The 18,462-nt window shown below is 46.1% G+C and overlaps 1 protein-coding gene across 9 annotated transcripts in view; it reads right to left on the reverse strand.

Moving 5' to 3' along the window:
• cadpsb (Ca2+-dependent activator protein for secretion b) overlaps positions 1 to 18,462 on the reverse strand; it is a 41,638-nt gene that overhangs the window by 14,159 nt on the left and 9,017 nt on the right. For 5 of the 9 annotated variants that reach the window (XM_057029923.1, XM_057029920.1, XM_057029919.1 and 2 more), the window contains exons 3-16: positions 17,339 to 17,671; positions 12,606 to 12,686; positions 12,234 to 12,467; positions 10,975 to 11,096; positions 9,481 to 9,592; positions 8,665 to 8,804; positions 8,299 to 8,365; positions 8,021 to 8,129; positions 7,722 to 7,934; positions 3,076 to 3,212; positions 2,737 to 2,924; positions 1,907 to 2,008; positions 1,756 to 1,819; positions 1,537 to 1,660 (exon numbers count right to left, since the gene is read on the reverse strand). In XM_057029923.1, the coding sequence (XP_056885903.1) occupies positions 1,537 to 1,660; positions 1,756 to 1,819; positions 1,907 to 2,008; positions 2,737 to 2,924; positions 3,076 to 3,212; positions 7,722 to 7,934; positions 8,021 to 8,129; positions 8,299 to 8,365; positions 8,665 to 8,804; positions 9,481 to 9,592; positions 10,975 to 11,096; positions 12,234 to 12,467; positions 12,606 to 12,686; positions 17,339 to 17,671 (2,026 nt within the window). Of the gene's footprint in view, positions 1 to 353; positions 423 to 1,536; positions 1,661 to 1,755; positions 1,820 to 1,906; positions 2,009 to 2,736; positions 2,925 to 3,075; positions 3,213 to 7,721; positions 7,935 to 8,020; positions 8,130 to 8,298; positions 8,366 to 8,664; positions 8,805 to 9,480; positions 9,593 to 10,974; positions 11,097 to 12,233; positions 12,468 to 12,605; positions 12,687 to 17,338; positions 17,672 to 18,462 lie in introns of all 9 variants that reach the window. The other 4 variants (XM_057029922.1, XM_057029921.1, XM_057029916.1 and 1 more) reach the window with 1 other exon arrangement.

Here is an 18,462-nt window from a genome sequence, read left to right on the forward strand (position 1 = left end):
GACCACATGACTGGAGCAGATAACACTGTAAGCAATGTAAAAATGCATTCAAGTCAAAGGAATGGGCATCCAACCAAAAGAAAGAAGCTAACAGACCAGACTTCTCATTCATGTCCATCACAAACAGATGGTGTCTAAAAACTAAAAGGACGACCCCCCCGACAGTCTCGGTGTGGCACTGCTCAGACCTCTCGACTGGCACTCGCTCTCACAGACACGAAGACCACAGCTATAAAACAAGCACGGCGGCAGCAACGTCGCTGGACAGGGGAGAGGCGGGATGAGGGGGGAGAGAGGAGGAGGAGGAGGAGGAGGGGGAGGAGGGGGAGACACAGGACGATGAAGGTACTCACGGATGGTTAAATCCATCACTTGAGACGCCAAGCAGAAGACAGGGTGCTCATACATTTCCCTCTTTTTCCCTATAAAAAAGGATGAGGGCATGCAAGAGGCCCGGGTCAGAGGTGGGAATGCTGGAGAGCAGGAGGCCCGGTGGCAAAGCCAAATCTTTCTTTCGCTTTGCACCAGACACCTCATGAGGACAGAAAAAACTCACATGGAAAGGCAAGATAGTAAGGGTCGAATCCTTAGTATCTTTAACAGTCAAAGGGATCGTAAACACTCGAGTCTTCCAACTCCAACAATACAGCGAGAGGGAATAAGACATCATGAAGTGTCCTGGCATTGATCTCAGCTTTGATACGTAGACCATGCCAGTAAAGACAGATCATGTTGTTGCATCTCCAAGCACATGCAGGCGTCTGATGCTGGCGTACAGCGCTTCAATGCCAGCATTCGTCTGGTTGAAACGCCACCCATCGCATCACAAGTCAAGAGGTCAAAAACAGCCAAAAGTCTGGCGGAGCCCAAAAAGTGTGTGAAGAGGCAGAAGGAGAGCGGACAGCAGAGGACAGGAAGGGAAGACAGAGGAGACAGGAAAGCTGCTGGAGGTCCAAGACCAGAGTGGTGGGGGGGCAGAGTCAGCTGGAGAACCCAGAGAGGGAGGGAGGAGCCATAAGGGAATGTGTGTGTAGGGGGAGCCAACAGAGCGCGTTCAGTCCAGCTGAACGTCACAGTCCAGTGGATCAAAGGTCAGAGGAGATTACACACAGCTCGCAGTCAGGCAGTGAGATCAGCACATCAACAGGTTTGAGGGCTTTGGATTTGAATGCATTTTTACTCACACACCTCTACACAAAAGCCAACTTGGCCTACAGAAGAGCACAGAGCTAAAGCAGGCCTGAAACACAGGAGAGAGTTATTTCACCGAGAGACAGAGAGTGACCGTCACGCGTATCTGGGAACGCCGCAGATCATTTGGGATGCAGACGCAAACGCGCCACATCCCAAGTGAGTTCGCCACGCGTCAATAGAGAGAGGTGGCAAAAACAGGCCCAGATTAACATGGGGAGGGGGAAAGGACACCTGGAGGAAGGAGAGTTTCCTGTTTAACGGCACACATGACCACCACGGGAACGCCGACATTTTCCAATCCCGCCTTCGCTCGGCTAACGTTTAGGCCGTGAGTTGGGTTACCTTCAATCTTGGCGTATTCCTTGATCCGCTGGTAGTTGAGCTGGGCCGCCTGCTCCAGACATTTGCGGATCACCCCTTTAACCTCCTCGGGTGGGACTGGGGTCACCATGTCCTTCATCAGGACCTGCAGGCCGCGTCCCAGAGGAAGAATGAAACGTCCAGTCATCGTATCAGAGATTGCAGGATAAAAGGCTTTTTTTTTTTTTTTTTTTTACAAACCCTCTCCAGCAGAGATAAAGTGGCCTTGAGTGCTCCCTCTGGACGGCCAAAGGGGAAACAATATCTGCAAGGAAAGATGTGGAATCGATATGTAATCACGGCGGCGGCGCTCCGGTGTGCATCACCACCAGCGACTCGCTAAGTGCTTCACCTGAAATTTACAATGTTGTTTTCCAGGATCACGCGCAACCGCTCTTTGATTTCTTCGAAGCGCTCCTTCTCGTCCACCGTCACTGTGCTCAGCCCGTCCGGCCTGCAAGGATCACACCCCCCCCCCAGGTTAGCGACGAGGACTGTCAATAACACACACGGATAAATCACCCTAGCCTGGAAGCTCCGAGCCCTGGAACAACCGATTTCAGCTTGTGCTTCCCTTTGCTAAGCACACACACACACACACACACACACACACACACACACACACACACACATGCACACAGAACAACGTCTCACCTTTTCTGCCTTTGACACAGTGGTATTTTGGAATCCATTCTTTTTTTAAACTTGAATATGTGCACTCGTTTAGAGGCAGTGCGAGGATCTGGGCTTTGGGGGCTCTTTGGGGACGTTAGGGCCTCGTAGCCCAGCGGCCCCCAGTAATTGCTGCCCTCTCTGACTTTAACGGAGCATAGGAGGATGAATAATATGGACAGTAAGAGACTATGGCAATAAAAGACAAAGAGAAAGAAACAAAGAAAAATGGTAGAACACAAGAAAACATGTGGCGATACACAACAGATTAAATAAAATCACATGCCAGACTGAACAATTCATAGAACATAAAATCAAACAAACATAAATGTGGCTAAATCAAAAGGATGGGAGACAAAAAAAATGAGCCTTGAATTAACCCTGATTGTATTTCAATATCCAAGATCCCCACATAAATCTGGCATAAAGGGAAGGATTCTCAGCAATGATAATAATAATATGGACTCAAGCGCTGTTCCAAACCCCCTGAAAGGAAAGATGGGGGCCCACCTGTTCCCATGGACATGGGACGCACAAAACGCAAAGCTGTAGTGAAGGAGAGTGGGGTCAATAATGGCCCCGCGTTCTGCTCTCTCCAGGAGGTCCCGCAGGTAACCCAGGTGTCTGTGACAACCTCGCACTCCATTCCGGGCGCAGTACTCATCCAGGACAAACACCTGTCCCGGACTGAACCATCCCTGCACAAACGCCAACGATCGTGTTAAAGCACATAACTCTGACGGAGCCTTCTTCCTTTCTGCTTGGTTTGCAACTTTGCCCAATAATCCCCTTTAGCATTTGTTTATTTATTTTTGTGCACCGGCAAATTCTATTCCATTTGTCACTTACCAGGGAGCAGAAGGTGTCGTTGAGCCTGTGGTCCAACGTGAGCCGCTGCACCATCTCAAAAAGTGAGGCGTGGTCAAAGCTACAGGGGTTAGCGGAGATAAATTCATCCATGCCATGTTTCTGAGCTCTGTCAGCGTCTATCAGGCCAACAGCACAGGGGAAAGAACACGGTCCAGATCAATAGCAAGTCTTCCTCACAGCATCAAAAACACTGGGGGGAGGGGTTGATTGTTCTACTTCTAAAGGGGGAAACTCTATGCACTTACAGCTTACATTGTCAACTTGCATTGTTTCATTGAAACAGATTTGACGTATCGCTAGATGAGCTTGTAAATAAATCTTCTGTCACATGTGCGTGCATGCATCGAAGCATCACATTCCCTCACGTTTTTCGGGAGAAATCAACTCTTTTCTTTTTTCTCTCTCTATCTTTTTTATGCTTTTTTTTTTTAAAAAAAAAAACAAGTTCAGAAAACATGCTGGTATTAGATGCAGCCTATGTTTTCAATAGATTCTGCCATTCGCCATTGTTGAGCGTCACTCAGTTCCTGACAGATACTAGGACATGTGCTACTAAAAAAAAGACAGAAATATGAGGAAAGAAAAGAAAATCAAACAAACCGAGATATCATATAAGGTGGAATTCTTAAATGAATATGGCAGATTAGTAATATCCAGCTGTATTAACAATAAAGATAAACATAATGATTCTACAGTAAAAGTGGAGGATGACAACGTCATTAAGGCACTGATTAAAACGTGGACTGATTAAATAAATAGAAATTATCTAAATAAAGTACTCGAATACCAAGCTACAAATTGACCCTCTCCTTTGCTCGGGTCCCTGACATATTTGTAGTAAATATGATTAAAAAAGATAAGAGATGCAGTCACATTCTCTGTGAGACACTGACATGAGACCACATGGTTTTGGGAGTGGGAGCAGGAAGTGGAGGCCAGTTTCTGGGCTGGGCAGGGTGGGGGTGCGTACCAAATCGGGCACAAACAACACTGCTTTCGTTCCAGGGCGGTGAAAGGAAGGAAAAAAAGCACCACACGTAAAAGAAGAGGTCTTATGTGCGGGGAGGTGGTGGTGGTGATAGTGGTGGTGTTGGGGGGGGGGGGTTGTCACAGGAGGAAACAGTATAAGAGAGGTTGTTTTGAGAGGAGTGGGACAGACAATGTGTGATTTGGTGGAAAGGAGCGTTTAACGTGACAATGAGAGACAGTTGACGGGGGAACAGGTCACAACGACAGTGATGTTGCTGGATCAGTGTGGCCACAGTAAGGAAACATCCCGTCCACAGATGGCGCCTGGGCTTGAGCTACCTCTCAGTGGGCTACGCCTCCGTCTGCTCTAGCGTATACTCTGTACTTTAAAGAAGGATCAATTTACCAACTCCCCAAATGCATATTTTATACATACATATACAGATTATCACATGCTGGTGAACTGTGTGACTTCATAGAGCTTTTAAATGTCATGCACATCTGCAGTCCGGCTTTCAAATTTGCAGGGTTTTTTTTTTAATTGTTTTTTTTTTTTTTAATAATTACTTTTTTTGGCATTCCTTTTTTTCCCTCTTGGCATTTGCAAGTTGACAATACTTGAATACTGTATGTTGCAGTGTATTCATGATCTCTACAGAGCACACTAACAGGCAAACCACTACTGGAGAACGCTAACAGGGTAGCAATACAATCTGGTGCAAGTATATGGGTAAATAGCATGAAGCCGACAGAGGCAGAACTGTATCATTCTCTGGGAGATGGGGAAAATGAATGAAAAGTCCTGATTTTGTAGAAAATTATGGACACATGACACAGGTGTTGTCCTATTCAGGCAAACAAAGGGCAATCAAAAGAAATCATAATGCGATCTCTCCTTGCATGGAGGTGTAATTCCGGGCTAACGTCCAACTATAGACCCTTCTATTAGGAAGAAGGAAGAGGAAGGGGGGGTCCGGAGTATTTTATTGTAAGAAGAGGCTGGATTAGCTACTCCTTGTCTTTAGGATTCACAATACTCCGCACACATATTTGCCAGCTCTCATCAGAAAGAGTCCAAGGGAGAGAAACGACAAAAAATTATAATTTGAGCCCTCTGAAGTAAAGCGTGATCAACAAATTTCAGCCATGCGTTCTCCCCTCTTCTCCTCTACCGTCGGGCCAACTTTGTACTTTCCTTTTGCCTTTGGAAAACATGAGAGTTTGATGTTTACTGCGTTTTACCAACCCTTCAAATTCGTATCGTATTTCTAAAAAGAAACGAAATTTGTTGCTTTACACAGAGGGATCCAGTCACCAATGCCAAAGAAGAGAGAAGGCAATTATGCAGTAACAGCTACGATAACTTTAACCCTTAACTGAGTTAAATAATAAGATCTGAGGTCAAATACATGCATCCTAAACTGGCACAAATGGATGCCTAAACTTAGATCCTTAAGTAGAGGTTGTTGAAAAAAGAAAAGAAAAGTTATCAACTAATATCTAAGACATGAGGCGAGACGTGGGAAAAAAAGGAGAAGAGAGAAGGAAGAAGAAAGAACGTTGAAATTGTCAGATAATCAGCGGGGATTATCTGAACTGTGCCGGCTACAGGGAAGCACTTACCCTTGAGTCCAGCTAGAAGACAGCAGGGTAAGAAGGGACAAACCAGAATAACATAAAGACTAGCAACAAGGCTGGAGGAGAGCAATCACGAGAGACCCTGACCTACTGTAGCAGCTGCATTACTCAAGAAGGGTGTACAGGCAAAGCATGAAGAAGAAGAGACAACTGAAAACACAACAACCTATCCCAACATGAGAGTCTGTTGGTGGCGGTGGCGGTGGTGGTGTTTGAGTACATGTGAAGATACGTGAAGACAGATACAAAGCCATATAAGAGAGAGACAGAGACAGAGACAGAAAGAGAGAAGACGAAGAAGAAGAATTGACTGTCCTCATCACTCCACTGCAGTTCCATTATTCCAGACTGTGAGTGTGTAGTGGAGGAGCGACGCGCTACGTGTTCAGCACAGTCGGCTGTAGAGAACTTCAGAACAGAGGTACTGGCACCTTCCCAATGATGTGAACCACCCACATTTGTGTGTGTACGATAGAATTTTGAGACTATAAAGAGAGACTATAAAGGTCCTCAAACACTTTTTCTTTTTATATATCAATTTTCTGTTGTGGTGTGCCACAGGGTTCTAATCTAGGTCCTCTTCTTTAAGTCATTTAAGTCATTTATTTCCAGTAAAATGTAATTAGTCGCTGGGAGGAAAATAGAGGGATTAGTCATATCTGTGCATTTTAAGTCTAGATTTTGGTCGCTAATTTGTTCTATTACATTTATTATCTGAAACCTCAATCTGTCTTTAAAAAGAAAAAAGCTAACCCTTGAAGATTGTGCTCCGATTTTCTGAATCCAACGGCAGGACCTTTATAGCGCCGCGTCTGATTATGCTGCAGCAGAGTCAGGAGGGCTGTGTGTAACATGGACCCAGTGCCATTCAAGACCACCATGGGGGTGAAACATGTATGCGTGGTGTGCCACAATGTTTCAGGGAAGGGAGGAGTGGAGGTTTGTGCCACTGTGAGGAGGATTTGAATGGCAAAAGCTGGCATCAGAGGAGTCAACTAACCACAAGAACAACCACATACTGGACAAAGAAACCAATGGAGAAACAACATAGAGTTTACGTGATAGGATTCTGAGTAACTGATCCAATTCAGATCTTCATAGTTTGACTCCAATTATGGGGCGGAAAAAAAATGCTACAATACTTTTAGGAGGAATTTTAGCAGCTTGGCTGTCTCATTTTAGTAAAATACGTCGATCGTTTTCTTCAAAATCAAAGCTTTTGTATTTTCATTTCTGAAACTAATGGTGGGAAAGAAAATGTGCACATTTGTTTTCTGAATAGCAGGATCTATTATTGTAGTATAACTTAGAAAGAAATTCCCTAAAATCACGGTACGGATCAAAGAAATTTGTCCCTAGCTTGATTTTCTGTCGGTGAGGAGAGACACCACTGCACAGTCTTACCTTCACTTCGCTACCTGACTGGTGGGCTGCTTAGAGGTGCGAGTACAGCGACAAGACCGGTTAAATGTTTAAACATGTTCTATGTGGCTCGGCTGTCACCCAGTGATGAGGGAACCATCTGAGATGGGGGTCTAAATCTGGATTTAATTAGCCCAGCGCTCTCTGGCGCTGTCTAGATTCAACCCCAGCAGGCTTGAATGTTCCAAACATTCTGAATGGGTGCTGATCCCTTTAGTAGAAAGCAGTCTGCAGGCTGTGTCCTGATAGATGCAATGCCAGATGACACAGCGTCTTTTTTGAGTTGTTCCGTCTCAAATGACTGATGCTACTCCAATAGTCTGAGCCACGTAAACCAGCTGATGGAATAGCCATGGGATTGCACCTTTAAACACTGTGGGAGTGGTGATAATGAGTGGACGTCCATCAGATGCTGGAGGGATCTGTGAGAGATCAAGGCATGTGTGTGCGTGCTTGTGTGTTAGTTCTACCAGCACATTCTGTGGTTGCAGTGTGGAGCGCATGGTGTGGGACATTTATGGGTTAGAGCTTCACTGCTTTGTGGATGAAAAGTTGCTGTCTGGAAAACGGAAGGAGATCTGCTCCGGGCTACTTACAGAACTGAGAAATGGGAGCATCCATTTGGGCCGAGGCACCCCCTTTGGAGTTGAGTTTCTGGACCTGAGTTGGTGGGACCGGCTTGTGGGACTGGCCAGTGGCGCGATACATAGCCTGGACCCACAGGATGCGGTCCTGCTCGTCATCGCTGGCGAACATCACGGTGTCGCCTTCCTTCACGGCGTTGAAGAACGCCCGACCGCCGTCCAAGCCTGCGGCGACAGCGCGGGGAGCGGCACGTTGTCAGTTCCAGGTGCACCTGCGTGCTTTACGTAGCTGCCAATGAAGCTCGCCTCACCTGGCTGAGGGTCACTGTAGTCCACGGTGTAACCGTCCAGCTGCAGCAGCTCCTGCGGTTCAGACTTCTTCTCTCTGTAGCTGCACATGGCGAACGTGTACTGACTTACCTACAACACAAGGTTTGACAAACAAGCCTTTAATTCAATGAGGCCTTCGGGGTGTCTTCTCAACAAAGTATAGATCTGCCTTGTCTTCCATGTAAATATGAACGGCATTTAAATGGCCACAGCCTCAAGGAGAGTCACGGCTGCTTCATTTATCATTCTGATGACCTACTTGCACGAGGACGAAGAAACGTTTCTTCCAGCGCTTCCAAACATTCTTCCCAAAAGCCCAGAGATACCTGGAAAAAGCAAGGAGACAAAGAAAACAATCAACATAGGTTTTGAATTAAGTAAATCATTAAGTCTAATTATTTTGATACATAACACAGGGTGTGCATATGTGTGTATGTGCACACACACACACACACACACACACACACACACATACATATATATATATAGTCACCAGGGGGCGCAGTAGACTTGACAGTATTTCTCCACATATAGGACTAGAAATGAGGCCACAAGAGCTGAGAGGGCTGGATTTCTATAGGCTAAAGGATGAAAAATTGAAGGAAAGCAGGATTGTGTGTCTCACCCGCAGTGTTTCATGTTCTGGGGTTTGTCCATCCTTATGGCCAGTTTGATCCTCAGATCCTGGTCGGGACACGCCTTGGTCACAGTCATCTTATGAAGTTCCGACTGTTTGGGGCTGTTGGGAGTCGGGTGGAGGACGACCTGCACTCAAAACAAAAGGACACAGCTACTATGTCTGTCTCAAAAGTCACCCTCAGTGTGTTTATTATATATGTTGATCTAATGCATAATATGCATAGAATTATACATAAGTAACTTTTAAAAATGAACAATCCATGAGAATTGTACAGAAGAGGGGGCCAAGTCTCCCAGAGAAGACGACTGCCTTCCTGCCATCACTGCTGCAGCAGGAAGAGAAAGAACCCTTGTCACGAACCCAAGGTCACAGCCTCAACAGGGACGTCTGTGGAGCGCTCACGCCTCGCTTTACCATTTATCACAGTAACCTTACACCTCCAGAAAGGACATCATGGAGGACAGAAAAATGCTGCTGCCCTCTGCGTGTTACTGAGATTAAAACTGTCCACAATCATTTCCTGCACACACAAGCATAAAAAGCACCAACCGAACGTGTCAAATCTCTCCTTCTGGCTAGGAATGGCAATTACACTAAAAGGAAAATGTTTTTAGATTCTAACCATAGGCGCCTTACGTGGAATTGTAAAAGCTGGTGGTTAAAGTGTTGCATGGCTAATCCAAAAGCTCTTATGTGCTGAATGTGAGCAGCTCTCCTATTATCTTGGGACAGGAGTGAGAATGGCAGTATTTTTGGGCTGTGCTGAACACATTTGTGTGATGTTGGACTCAGAGGCGTTACCCTGCCCAGCTCTTTGTCCTCCAGTGCCAGCACCCCCGTGCTCTCTGTGAACAGTTTCACCTTGACAGCAGGCAGAGGGTGTGTGGTGGTGAAGTCCCCTTGGGTCCCCCAGCTGAAAGACACAACAAAAGACACTCCGGAGGTTAGTGTCCATGGCAGCGGGACGGTGGCGCATTTAACAGGTGATGACTCCATCTCGGCGAGCGCTGACTCGCCTTTGCCTTGGCAATGAAAGCATGTAAAAGTCCAAAACCTGAAACAGAAACAAGCTTTGCAATATCTCTGAGTTTGTAGACTTAAAAGGGCGCAAATGTTGAAATCAAAAGAGTCCGTCAAACGTGAGGAATAAGGCTAAAGAAATGTCTGGAAGCTAAGCTCAGCTGATGGTGGCGAGGCCCTCACAGGAGGAGGAGGAGGATGCAGCATTTGGCAGCGATGCTACAGCCCTAATGCAGCAATGACTAGCATGCTGAGAGATTAATACTCTGGTAGCAGGTTACATGGAGGAGGGGATTTGGCCACTTTTAGCTGTGTAGTCTCCAACGGTCATGAAAGCATCGTGTTTGCTGGCCCACTCATGGGCTGCTTTGTTCTTTTTTGCCTTGTGGGTGCAAACTAAATGCTCTGATGAATTTAATCTAAATTGTAAAAAAAAAAAAAAAACTCCAAAGACTTTGTTCCGATTAGATTAGATTGTGTAGTCCAGCAGGTACTGAACTCCTGTTCAAGTTTAAGGAGTAATTGCTTTAAAGACTACATAGCGGGAAAGGCATTAAAGCATCCAATGTGCATTTTTCTCCCTCTGGAATGACGTGTTTTGATGTCAGACATTCAAATTTGATGAAGCAAAGCAGCAGAGAGCTGATCCGTTTTCTGAGGGAAACATCGTGCTGCCACTGAAGGTGACCTTGGGGATGACAGCGTTGCTTTTTGTAACCCAAGCTCATGTGTGCGACACATACAGTAAGTGGCATGAAAATATTAGCAGTAAATATCTCATTGAGTCCTGCTGTACAGCAATCTCTTCATTCAAATTAGCATGTTAGCTATTTCCTCTTAAAGGAACACAAGCAGTTAGTGAATCCAAACAGTCAGGAGTCACGTGTTCTCATGAGCGACCCTCCCACACACACACACACACATACACACACACTCATTACCCTCTCTTTGTTCTCTAATCCCCTCTTTCATTCATATGCCTTCAGCTCTCTCATACTCTCTTCATGAAATGGCTCTTCAATTAAAGGCATCAGAAGAAAAATTTGGGCCTTTAAATAGCCTGTACGGACGTTTCAGGGACATTTGCATCTTGCGCTGTACAATACGGCTTAATTAGGTGGGAAAATATCAGTATTTTAAAAGATTAGCTTTGCCTCGTGGAGGAAGACGTGCTTGGAAATTTCATACAGAATCTTTTAAAGGGAGGAGGGACATCTGAAAACCTCCATCTTGGTTCTAATTTCTTTGCTGGAGGATGTAACGAAAGGTGCTCACGTCGGTTTGGATGCCTCTGCCTGGTCGGTCTGGAGTTTCTCGCCTCCCTCCACCTCCATGGTGCAGTAGACAATCCTGTTGGGGGCCAGAGACTTCAGTCCCTGCACCTCCATGATCACCACCTGAGAAGTAGAGACATCAGCGTGAGTTGATGCAGACAGGAGTGATTCATCTCCCAGAAACGGGTCACAGACGTGCTGGCAGCAAACCTCTCCAAGTTTCTACAGCACAGATATTCCAGAAACAGTGTCTCAGCCTCAGTCAACTCTTACAGCTAAAACTGGATGTTACCGGATATAAATGTGCAAAATAGCAACACTCATCCATTTATGGTCCATTTTTGACAGCTGTTAAAGTCCCAGCTTAAAGGTGAACAGATGAAAAAATCTATAGGTGAATGTTCAGCAGGAACATTTGGCATTAACTCGTATTAACATTCATGGATGAAGGGAAAACACGTATTTGTTCCTATCGTTGCAGATTCTGAACTCCGGTCTGAACTCCGGGGGTGCAATTGTTTTTCTGTGGAGACAACTCATCTCAGAGACGATGACAAGACGTGTCGTGTTTCCTCCTTAAGAGGCAGGTAAAGTCTGTGTGTGAGTGTGCGCGTGCCTGCATGTGTGAGTGTGTGAGAGAGAGACAGCGAGTGTGAGAAAGTCTGTTCTTCACGTAGCGTCTGTTCAACGCCCCAAACGGATCTGCTGTCTCCTTCTATATTTAGCGGTGAACAGAGAAGTCGATGAAGTGCTCTGATTTGGGAGTGCTGGTACGGGAAGATGTGCACCAAACTAACAAAATAATATAATAATCTAAAATGGCAATATTCTCTCGAGCATCATCTCAATCAAAACAATTAAAAAATATGTCTATTTTGCCACAATTCCTGGGCTGGAATGATTAAAACTGAACTGAACTAGAATTGAAAACTTATTGATGTGTGTCAATCTACCAGCAACAGATCTGAGCTGTGTTGTTATCCTGAAAGACTTTAGAGATGAGAGAAACTCTGTGCTGCTCTGGTTCCTTGTCAGCCTCGTCTTTAGGACAGAGCAACCGAGAGGGGAAAACCCTCTGCTAAAGTTCAACCCAAGTATCTCGATATGGAACTTTTTCCCACCCAATCCTGAGCTACACACCTCCCACACACTCCTCCTCCCGATACTTGACCTCCTCATGGACACATGTTCTCCTCATGAACGCCTGTCCCTGAACTCCTCATGAACATAGGTACCTAATGTCCTCATGAGTGACTGTACCTCCAGGGTGAAGGACAGAACCACGTCTGACTTGGACAGTGTGTTCTCGTCCTCCTGGCCCATGTCAATGATGGAGGTGTTGTGTCCCCGTTTCAGCTTCTGGATTTTGAACTCTCCTCCCTTGGACACGGGCATGCTCTCCAGGTTGGCCATCAGCTGATTCACTGAGGACTTGAGCTCTTCGATGTACATGGCCTCCATCTCTTTGGACATGAACTTGGGGAACTTACCAGCCTGTTTGGAACAGAAAAGACATCTCACATACCAGCAGTGTCGATGAGGACTTAATCAGTCTACTTGGTTTGATCTGACGTTTACCTACAGCCAGCAACGCTGTGTTTGTGAAGCACTTTCCAAATGTGTCTGACTCACCCTGGCAATCTGGTCCGCCATCTGAAGACGACCGTCCAGCTCCCTTCTGATCTGAGCAGCCTGCTCGTCCAGGTTGTCCAGCTGTGGGGAATTGAAAGATGTTGATTAGTTAATCAATGTCTAATCAGGCTCAGAGGGAGCTGCGGTCTATCCCAGCATTTACTGGGTCAGAGGCAGGAAAACACCTCAGACAGTCCACCACAGGACAGCTAGATGTCATTTAGTCTCCAATCAACCTGATGAGCATGTTTTTAGACCTTGAGAAACTGAACATGGAGAAACATGCAAAGTCACTCATCTATTTAGAACGAGAGTATCTATTTCTCTGACATCCCCCCAATATGAGCCTGGTCCTGCGCAAGGTTTCTCCCTATTAAAGAGAGCTTCTCAGCGCCACTCTACATGTTTGGGGTCCAGACTGGGTTTCTGCACAGCGCCTGGAGACCCCTTGACAGATGCTATATAAATAAACTTTAATTGAATTGATCATCTCTTTTAATACCAGATCATATTAGCATATGTGGGATGTATATGTTTTGGATTATAATTCCTATATTAATGAGATATATGTCCCACTTATTGTGCGATTCATATTAAATCTCTTCACTTTAATCCTGTTTTAATGACTTGTACTGTAGAAAAGCAGTTATAAGTGATTATTAGGGATTTACTTTCAAAGATAAACAGGCTGGCACCATTTCTGTGGCTGGGTGCCACAAACAACATTAAGAAAATGCAATAAAAACGTTATTAAAAAAACACCAGGAAAATCTCAGTAGGTAATGCATCGCAGATCATCTCTTCATGAGCTCTATGTAGCATTTTAGCAAGAGACTACTTGGTTGCCAAGTTGGAGGAATACTGTAAAAGTCTGTAAAAGCAGAATAGCCCCAGAACTTTCATTCTTGGAGCTCTGGGAACGTCCCTGGATTAGTTTACAGTCAAGTCAGTCAGTGAAAATTTTAAAAAAAATTAAAGAATCTTCTGAACTGCTGGCGGGGAAAAGAAAGCAACAAATTAAAGTAATGTAATATTACCAGAACAGTGCAGCTCTAGTACAAAAATGGCCGCCATCTCTCATCCTGGTTTTTGCCCCAGAGCGTTGAAAGGACCCAAACTGTGACTCTCTTCCATCAATAAGAAATGAAGGTTTTATATGAGCTGACACAAAGGGAGGAAGGCCTGATGTCTTTCTCTTGCCTCACTCTTTCACGTCTTTTCACAGCCAAAACCAGTTCATTCCTGTTACATGTCATGTTGTGACACACCAGTCAGCCCCATTTTCTCCACGAGAATGGAAATTTAATTGAGACGTATGTGCGGCGCAGGGAGAGTCACCGACAGCTGCAGACTACAGATCCAGAGAAAAGTCGTTTTGCCCGTCTCACTGAGGCGTTGTCTTGTAAAAGACGCGGGCTTCTAAATATCTGTAAACAGATTTTATTTTAATATGTCAACTTTTTTTTTTTCAGAAGGAATGTGTAACAATGTACAGCAGTATATTAACTGTAATGGATCACAAGAAAGAGGCATTTTATATCACTCAAACTGTCCCTGCACAGCTGTCAGTGTGTTATATCAGGCCCTGGGATCTGTTTGCTCTCCTGCACTCTGAACGCCTCCAGTCTCCTGCCGCTGGGATGCCAGAGCTGACCTCTCCTTGCCGTATATTTCACCCTATTACATTAGCAGGCCCTGTCTGTCAGTCTCTGCCATCTTGATTCTTTGCTGCCGCTTCAAGCAATCATTCCTAACAAAGACGGAGCTGAAGTCACAGCGTTACCGTTAACAGGATGGGGGGGGGCTGGGCTGGAGAAAACCCAGGCCCCTGCACAAACCGGACTGGGATCGAATAAGAAGATGTACTGTACACCAGGGAGCAGATATGGAGGGGGAGTGGCTCAAATCATTATTCTCACATAAGGAAAGCTGTTTTCAGCAGTCCTGACATCTTTGCTGTCTTCAAATCTTGATATTCCGCTGATGTGCAGTTAAATCATCCCAGGCAGATGGCGCCTAGAGTGAAGGGGGATCTGGTGCGTTACCAGTGCCGACCACCGAACAGCCGTCCTGCCGTGTGACCCCCCAACGCCTGCTTAGTAGAGCACATAATCAGACTTCACCACCAGCTGCAGCAGAACGTTTGCACTCGCAGTTCTGAGTGGCGTTCTGGCCATCAGTGACACGTAAACAGAAGGAGCCTTCGTCGTCATGTTTACGAGCATTAAGCCAGATTCCTCCGCATCCACGACCCGGCGACTCCCCCTCCCGCTGCTGGCGGTCCTGCAGTGCCTGTCAAGATACACGAGACCTCTCGTGCATCGACAGCGACATCTGACTCGCTTTGAGATCCCAGAAGGACTGTCAGGACCCTGCCTGGGTCTGCTCAGTGTCTGACGCTGCATTTTTTTAAATTTTACTATCTCGTCTGCGCCGCTTCTTCTCCCTCAAAATGCACCAGTCTCAAGACTTCCACGACTGCTTGACTTGGATGCTGCAGCCGCCGACGCAGCTGTTGTGACGCTTCTAACATGGAGGTGGGTGGATTTCCGCCTCCTGACAGCAGCAAAAAGCAACACCGGGCTTTTCTGTGGGAGGTCAGCGTCTGTGAACTGACTAACAGCCGTCTCCTGCTGAGCCCCACAGCATCCCCATTTCATCTGGCCTATAATCACCGAAAGGTCACTGTTGTCAAAGTACCACAGGTGCAACACAGGTAGACAGACGGCCCCCGCGCGAAAGAAGGCTGGTTAAAGGTACGTTTCGCCCCCACACGCGGCAGCAGAGCTGATGAGGGCAGCGGCACGCCGACGTTACCCGAGCTGACAGCAGGTCAAAGGTGGAGGAGCAGGAGTTGGTGGGCGGCCGGCAACACAGCAGAGGTACAGCTGGACGCCGAGATATCAACAGTAGATAACACAGTCGGGGGGGTTACAGGGGGTGGAGAGAAAACCCACGTCAGTGGAATCTTATTCCGGAATGATCGGGGACTAAAAAATGCCTTTTTCCCAATAACAAAACGATCTGAAGGAGAAATCGTGTCAAATATACACAGATAAATAAAAAGATACTGTATATATTAAGAGGACACAATGTTGGGGTATCCAAGCGCGGATGTTTTATCATCCTAACCGAGAGGTTTAATCATTATTACTATGCATCATTAAACTTTCCTCAGGCGTCATTGATCTCATTAAACAATTATGGCGAACAAATATGCCTGGGCCAAACCTATTTTCTGACAGTTGTTTGGTCAGACTGGCTGCTGCACATACCAGCCTGATCAGAGTGTGAGTCACTTCCAGCGGCAAGCTCTGACTCCAGCAGGAGACAGAAATAGACCAGCACTTCCTCTATATTACTTAGTTGCAACTGGGGGGAAAAAAAGAGCAAATCCCGAGAGATAACAGCAAAGACATGATAGCCTCTGAATTCCAGCCAAAGCCAATGAAATCCTTTCATCAAATCCCAGCAGACGTTAACCGCGCTGACTCTGCATCAGTGTTTTAGGGATTTTATCATTTAGTAGAGGAGAGAATGAGGTCGCTGATTGCTTGCTGAGAAAAAGCTTTAGGTTCATAATAATTGTACATATTAATAAGGGAGGGAGGGAGGAACAGCATCTGGAAAGGCAGTTGGACTGCAATGGCACATATTTAACAAAAATACCGGTGTTGATTAAGCTGCAAGGCTCCAAATTATCAATATTATTTCAATGTGCTTTTTCTGTAAAGTCTGACTCTACCAACCGTGGTGCATTCAGGGACAGTTGGACCTCACAGTTAACGGCTCTGCTGCCAGCACAGCATAAAAAAATGGATCATTTCAAAGGCTTAAGAGGAGAAACGCACACCGTGAGCGATTTATTGTACCACAGTGTGCATCTGTCACGCACGCTGCTAAACACTCTGCAGAGCAGAACCTGCCATGTATTGATCTTTGTCTCCTCTGATAGTGGGACAATGCCGAGCACGCTGTGCAACGGCCCCGCATCACAACTGAGTCAGCACCATGCTCTTTTTCGGCATCTCTCGCTTGGTTTCTTACAATTGTCTTCTGTGATCCATTTCTGGGTTTAGCTTCCTTCCTGTCTGGTCCTGGCTTCTCTCTGCACTTGTGTTTCTCACCTGTCTGATTGTCCTCATGTCTGCCACCTGTGTCTCTGTCTCCCTCACCTGCGTCTCATTGTGTTATCTTCACCTTAGGTACTACTTTCACATACAACCAAAGTTCCACATTACGGTACAGTAATAGGATGCTGTTATAGTTAGTGACATTAAATGCTATTGCACATCCTGGGTGGATTTTATCAATGGTAGTAATTTCAGATATTGCCAAAAACCCACCCATCTTTGATCTTCTTGACCACTTTATTCCTTTTGGGGTCATAGGGAGGGTGAACATATGGGCAGAGGCAGGGTACATAAAGGTGCTCTAAATCTCTTTCAGCACCTTTCCCTACTACATCTTCCATGTTTTGTCTGCACTGGGGCTCGAACCAACAACCCTCTGCTTCTCAGCCATCCCAACAGACTGAGCTACCAGCACCAATGTCATTAAGCCAGTTTCCTGGCAAACAGTCAGAAATATATTGAATTTCTGCCTCGATCAAAATGTAAAACATGAAGTTTTGTGGAGTGTTGTAGAGAGCGACGGTGCTGCATATTTAATGTTGCTGTCAGAGATTTGGACAAAGTGTGAAGACATCCTGAGGTACCAGCTTCACTTCTTACCTGGCAGGCCTGGTAGAGAAGCTGGTGCTCGAACTTTTTGATGCCGAGGATGTTCTGGAACATCTCGTACAGCTGGTCCTTGCTGAGGATCAGCTCAGACGCTGCGCTGGCTGTCATGCGCTGCTGTGCCTTGCGGGGATCTTCATCCCCGCGGTAGATGGTGTCAAACTTGGCCATCCAGGAGCTGAGCACCGTCTCCTTGCTGAGGCCGTCGATCTCCGGGAGGCTCCGCACGCGCTTCTCGATGTGCCTCTTGAAGACTTCCCTGAAATCTCCTGCAGAGAAGCCGCCACTTTGCACCATTTTGGCCACGCGGTCGCTCTTCAGGAACACCTGAGAGGTCAGCCAAACAGATGTTAGCTTTGTCAGATGTGATGGTGAAACCCAAGTCGAAATTCTGCCCCGTTAGCCAGTCAACCAGTGCCCGTTCCGTCAGTCACACACAGTAAAGCTGTATTAGCACCCTGGCAGGGAAAAGATGCAAAAACCCACAGTGCTGAATCATTACAGTGAAGTGAAATACAGCATTAGTCCTGTTTGTTGGAGGACAGCGAGTGTTGGAGCCAGAAGTAAGACAGAAAAGCACACCTAAATCGTAAACCAGATCCTGAATAATGACTGAAAACTGGGTTTGATATGACTAATTTGCACACTTTCTTTACACGCTGAAAAGGTGGTAATTTATTCACAATCTTTAATGTCTTACGATTAATTCAAGAGATCCAAACACAAAATGGGGGGATCGTTCTGGAATTATTCAGGTTTCCAGAGGTTTCAGACTGAGGTAGAATAATAGATATGTTCTTTCCTTCCACTGTGAATTCGATCCTCATCCAGCCTCATTCTCACTCATTCACTCACACACACACACACACACACACACACACAACACACACACACACACCACACACACACACACACACACACACACACCTCTTGTGTACTTGAAGCAGGGAAACGATGACTGATGGAAGAGAAAGAGCGAGGCTGGGAAAGATGGCTGTGTCAGCCACTTGCTCTGACTCATAATCTGAGCAGCGACGAGCGTCAGCCACCATTTTAGTGCTCCCGCTCTTGTCTGAATATCAGCAGTTTGACAAGGAGGCAGCGGCCGAGTCGGCGGC

Source organism: Takifugu flavidus, chromosome 4 (genome assembly GCF_003711565.1).
Source record: "Takifugu flavidus isolate HTHZ2018 chromosome 4, ASM371156v2, whole genome shotgun sequence".
Taxonomy (NCBI): domain Eukaryota; kingdom Metazoa; phylum Chordata; class Actinopteri; order Tetraodontiformes; family Tetraodontidae; genus Takifugu; species Takifugu flavidus.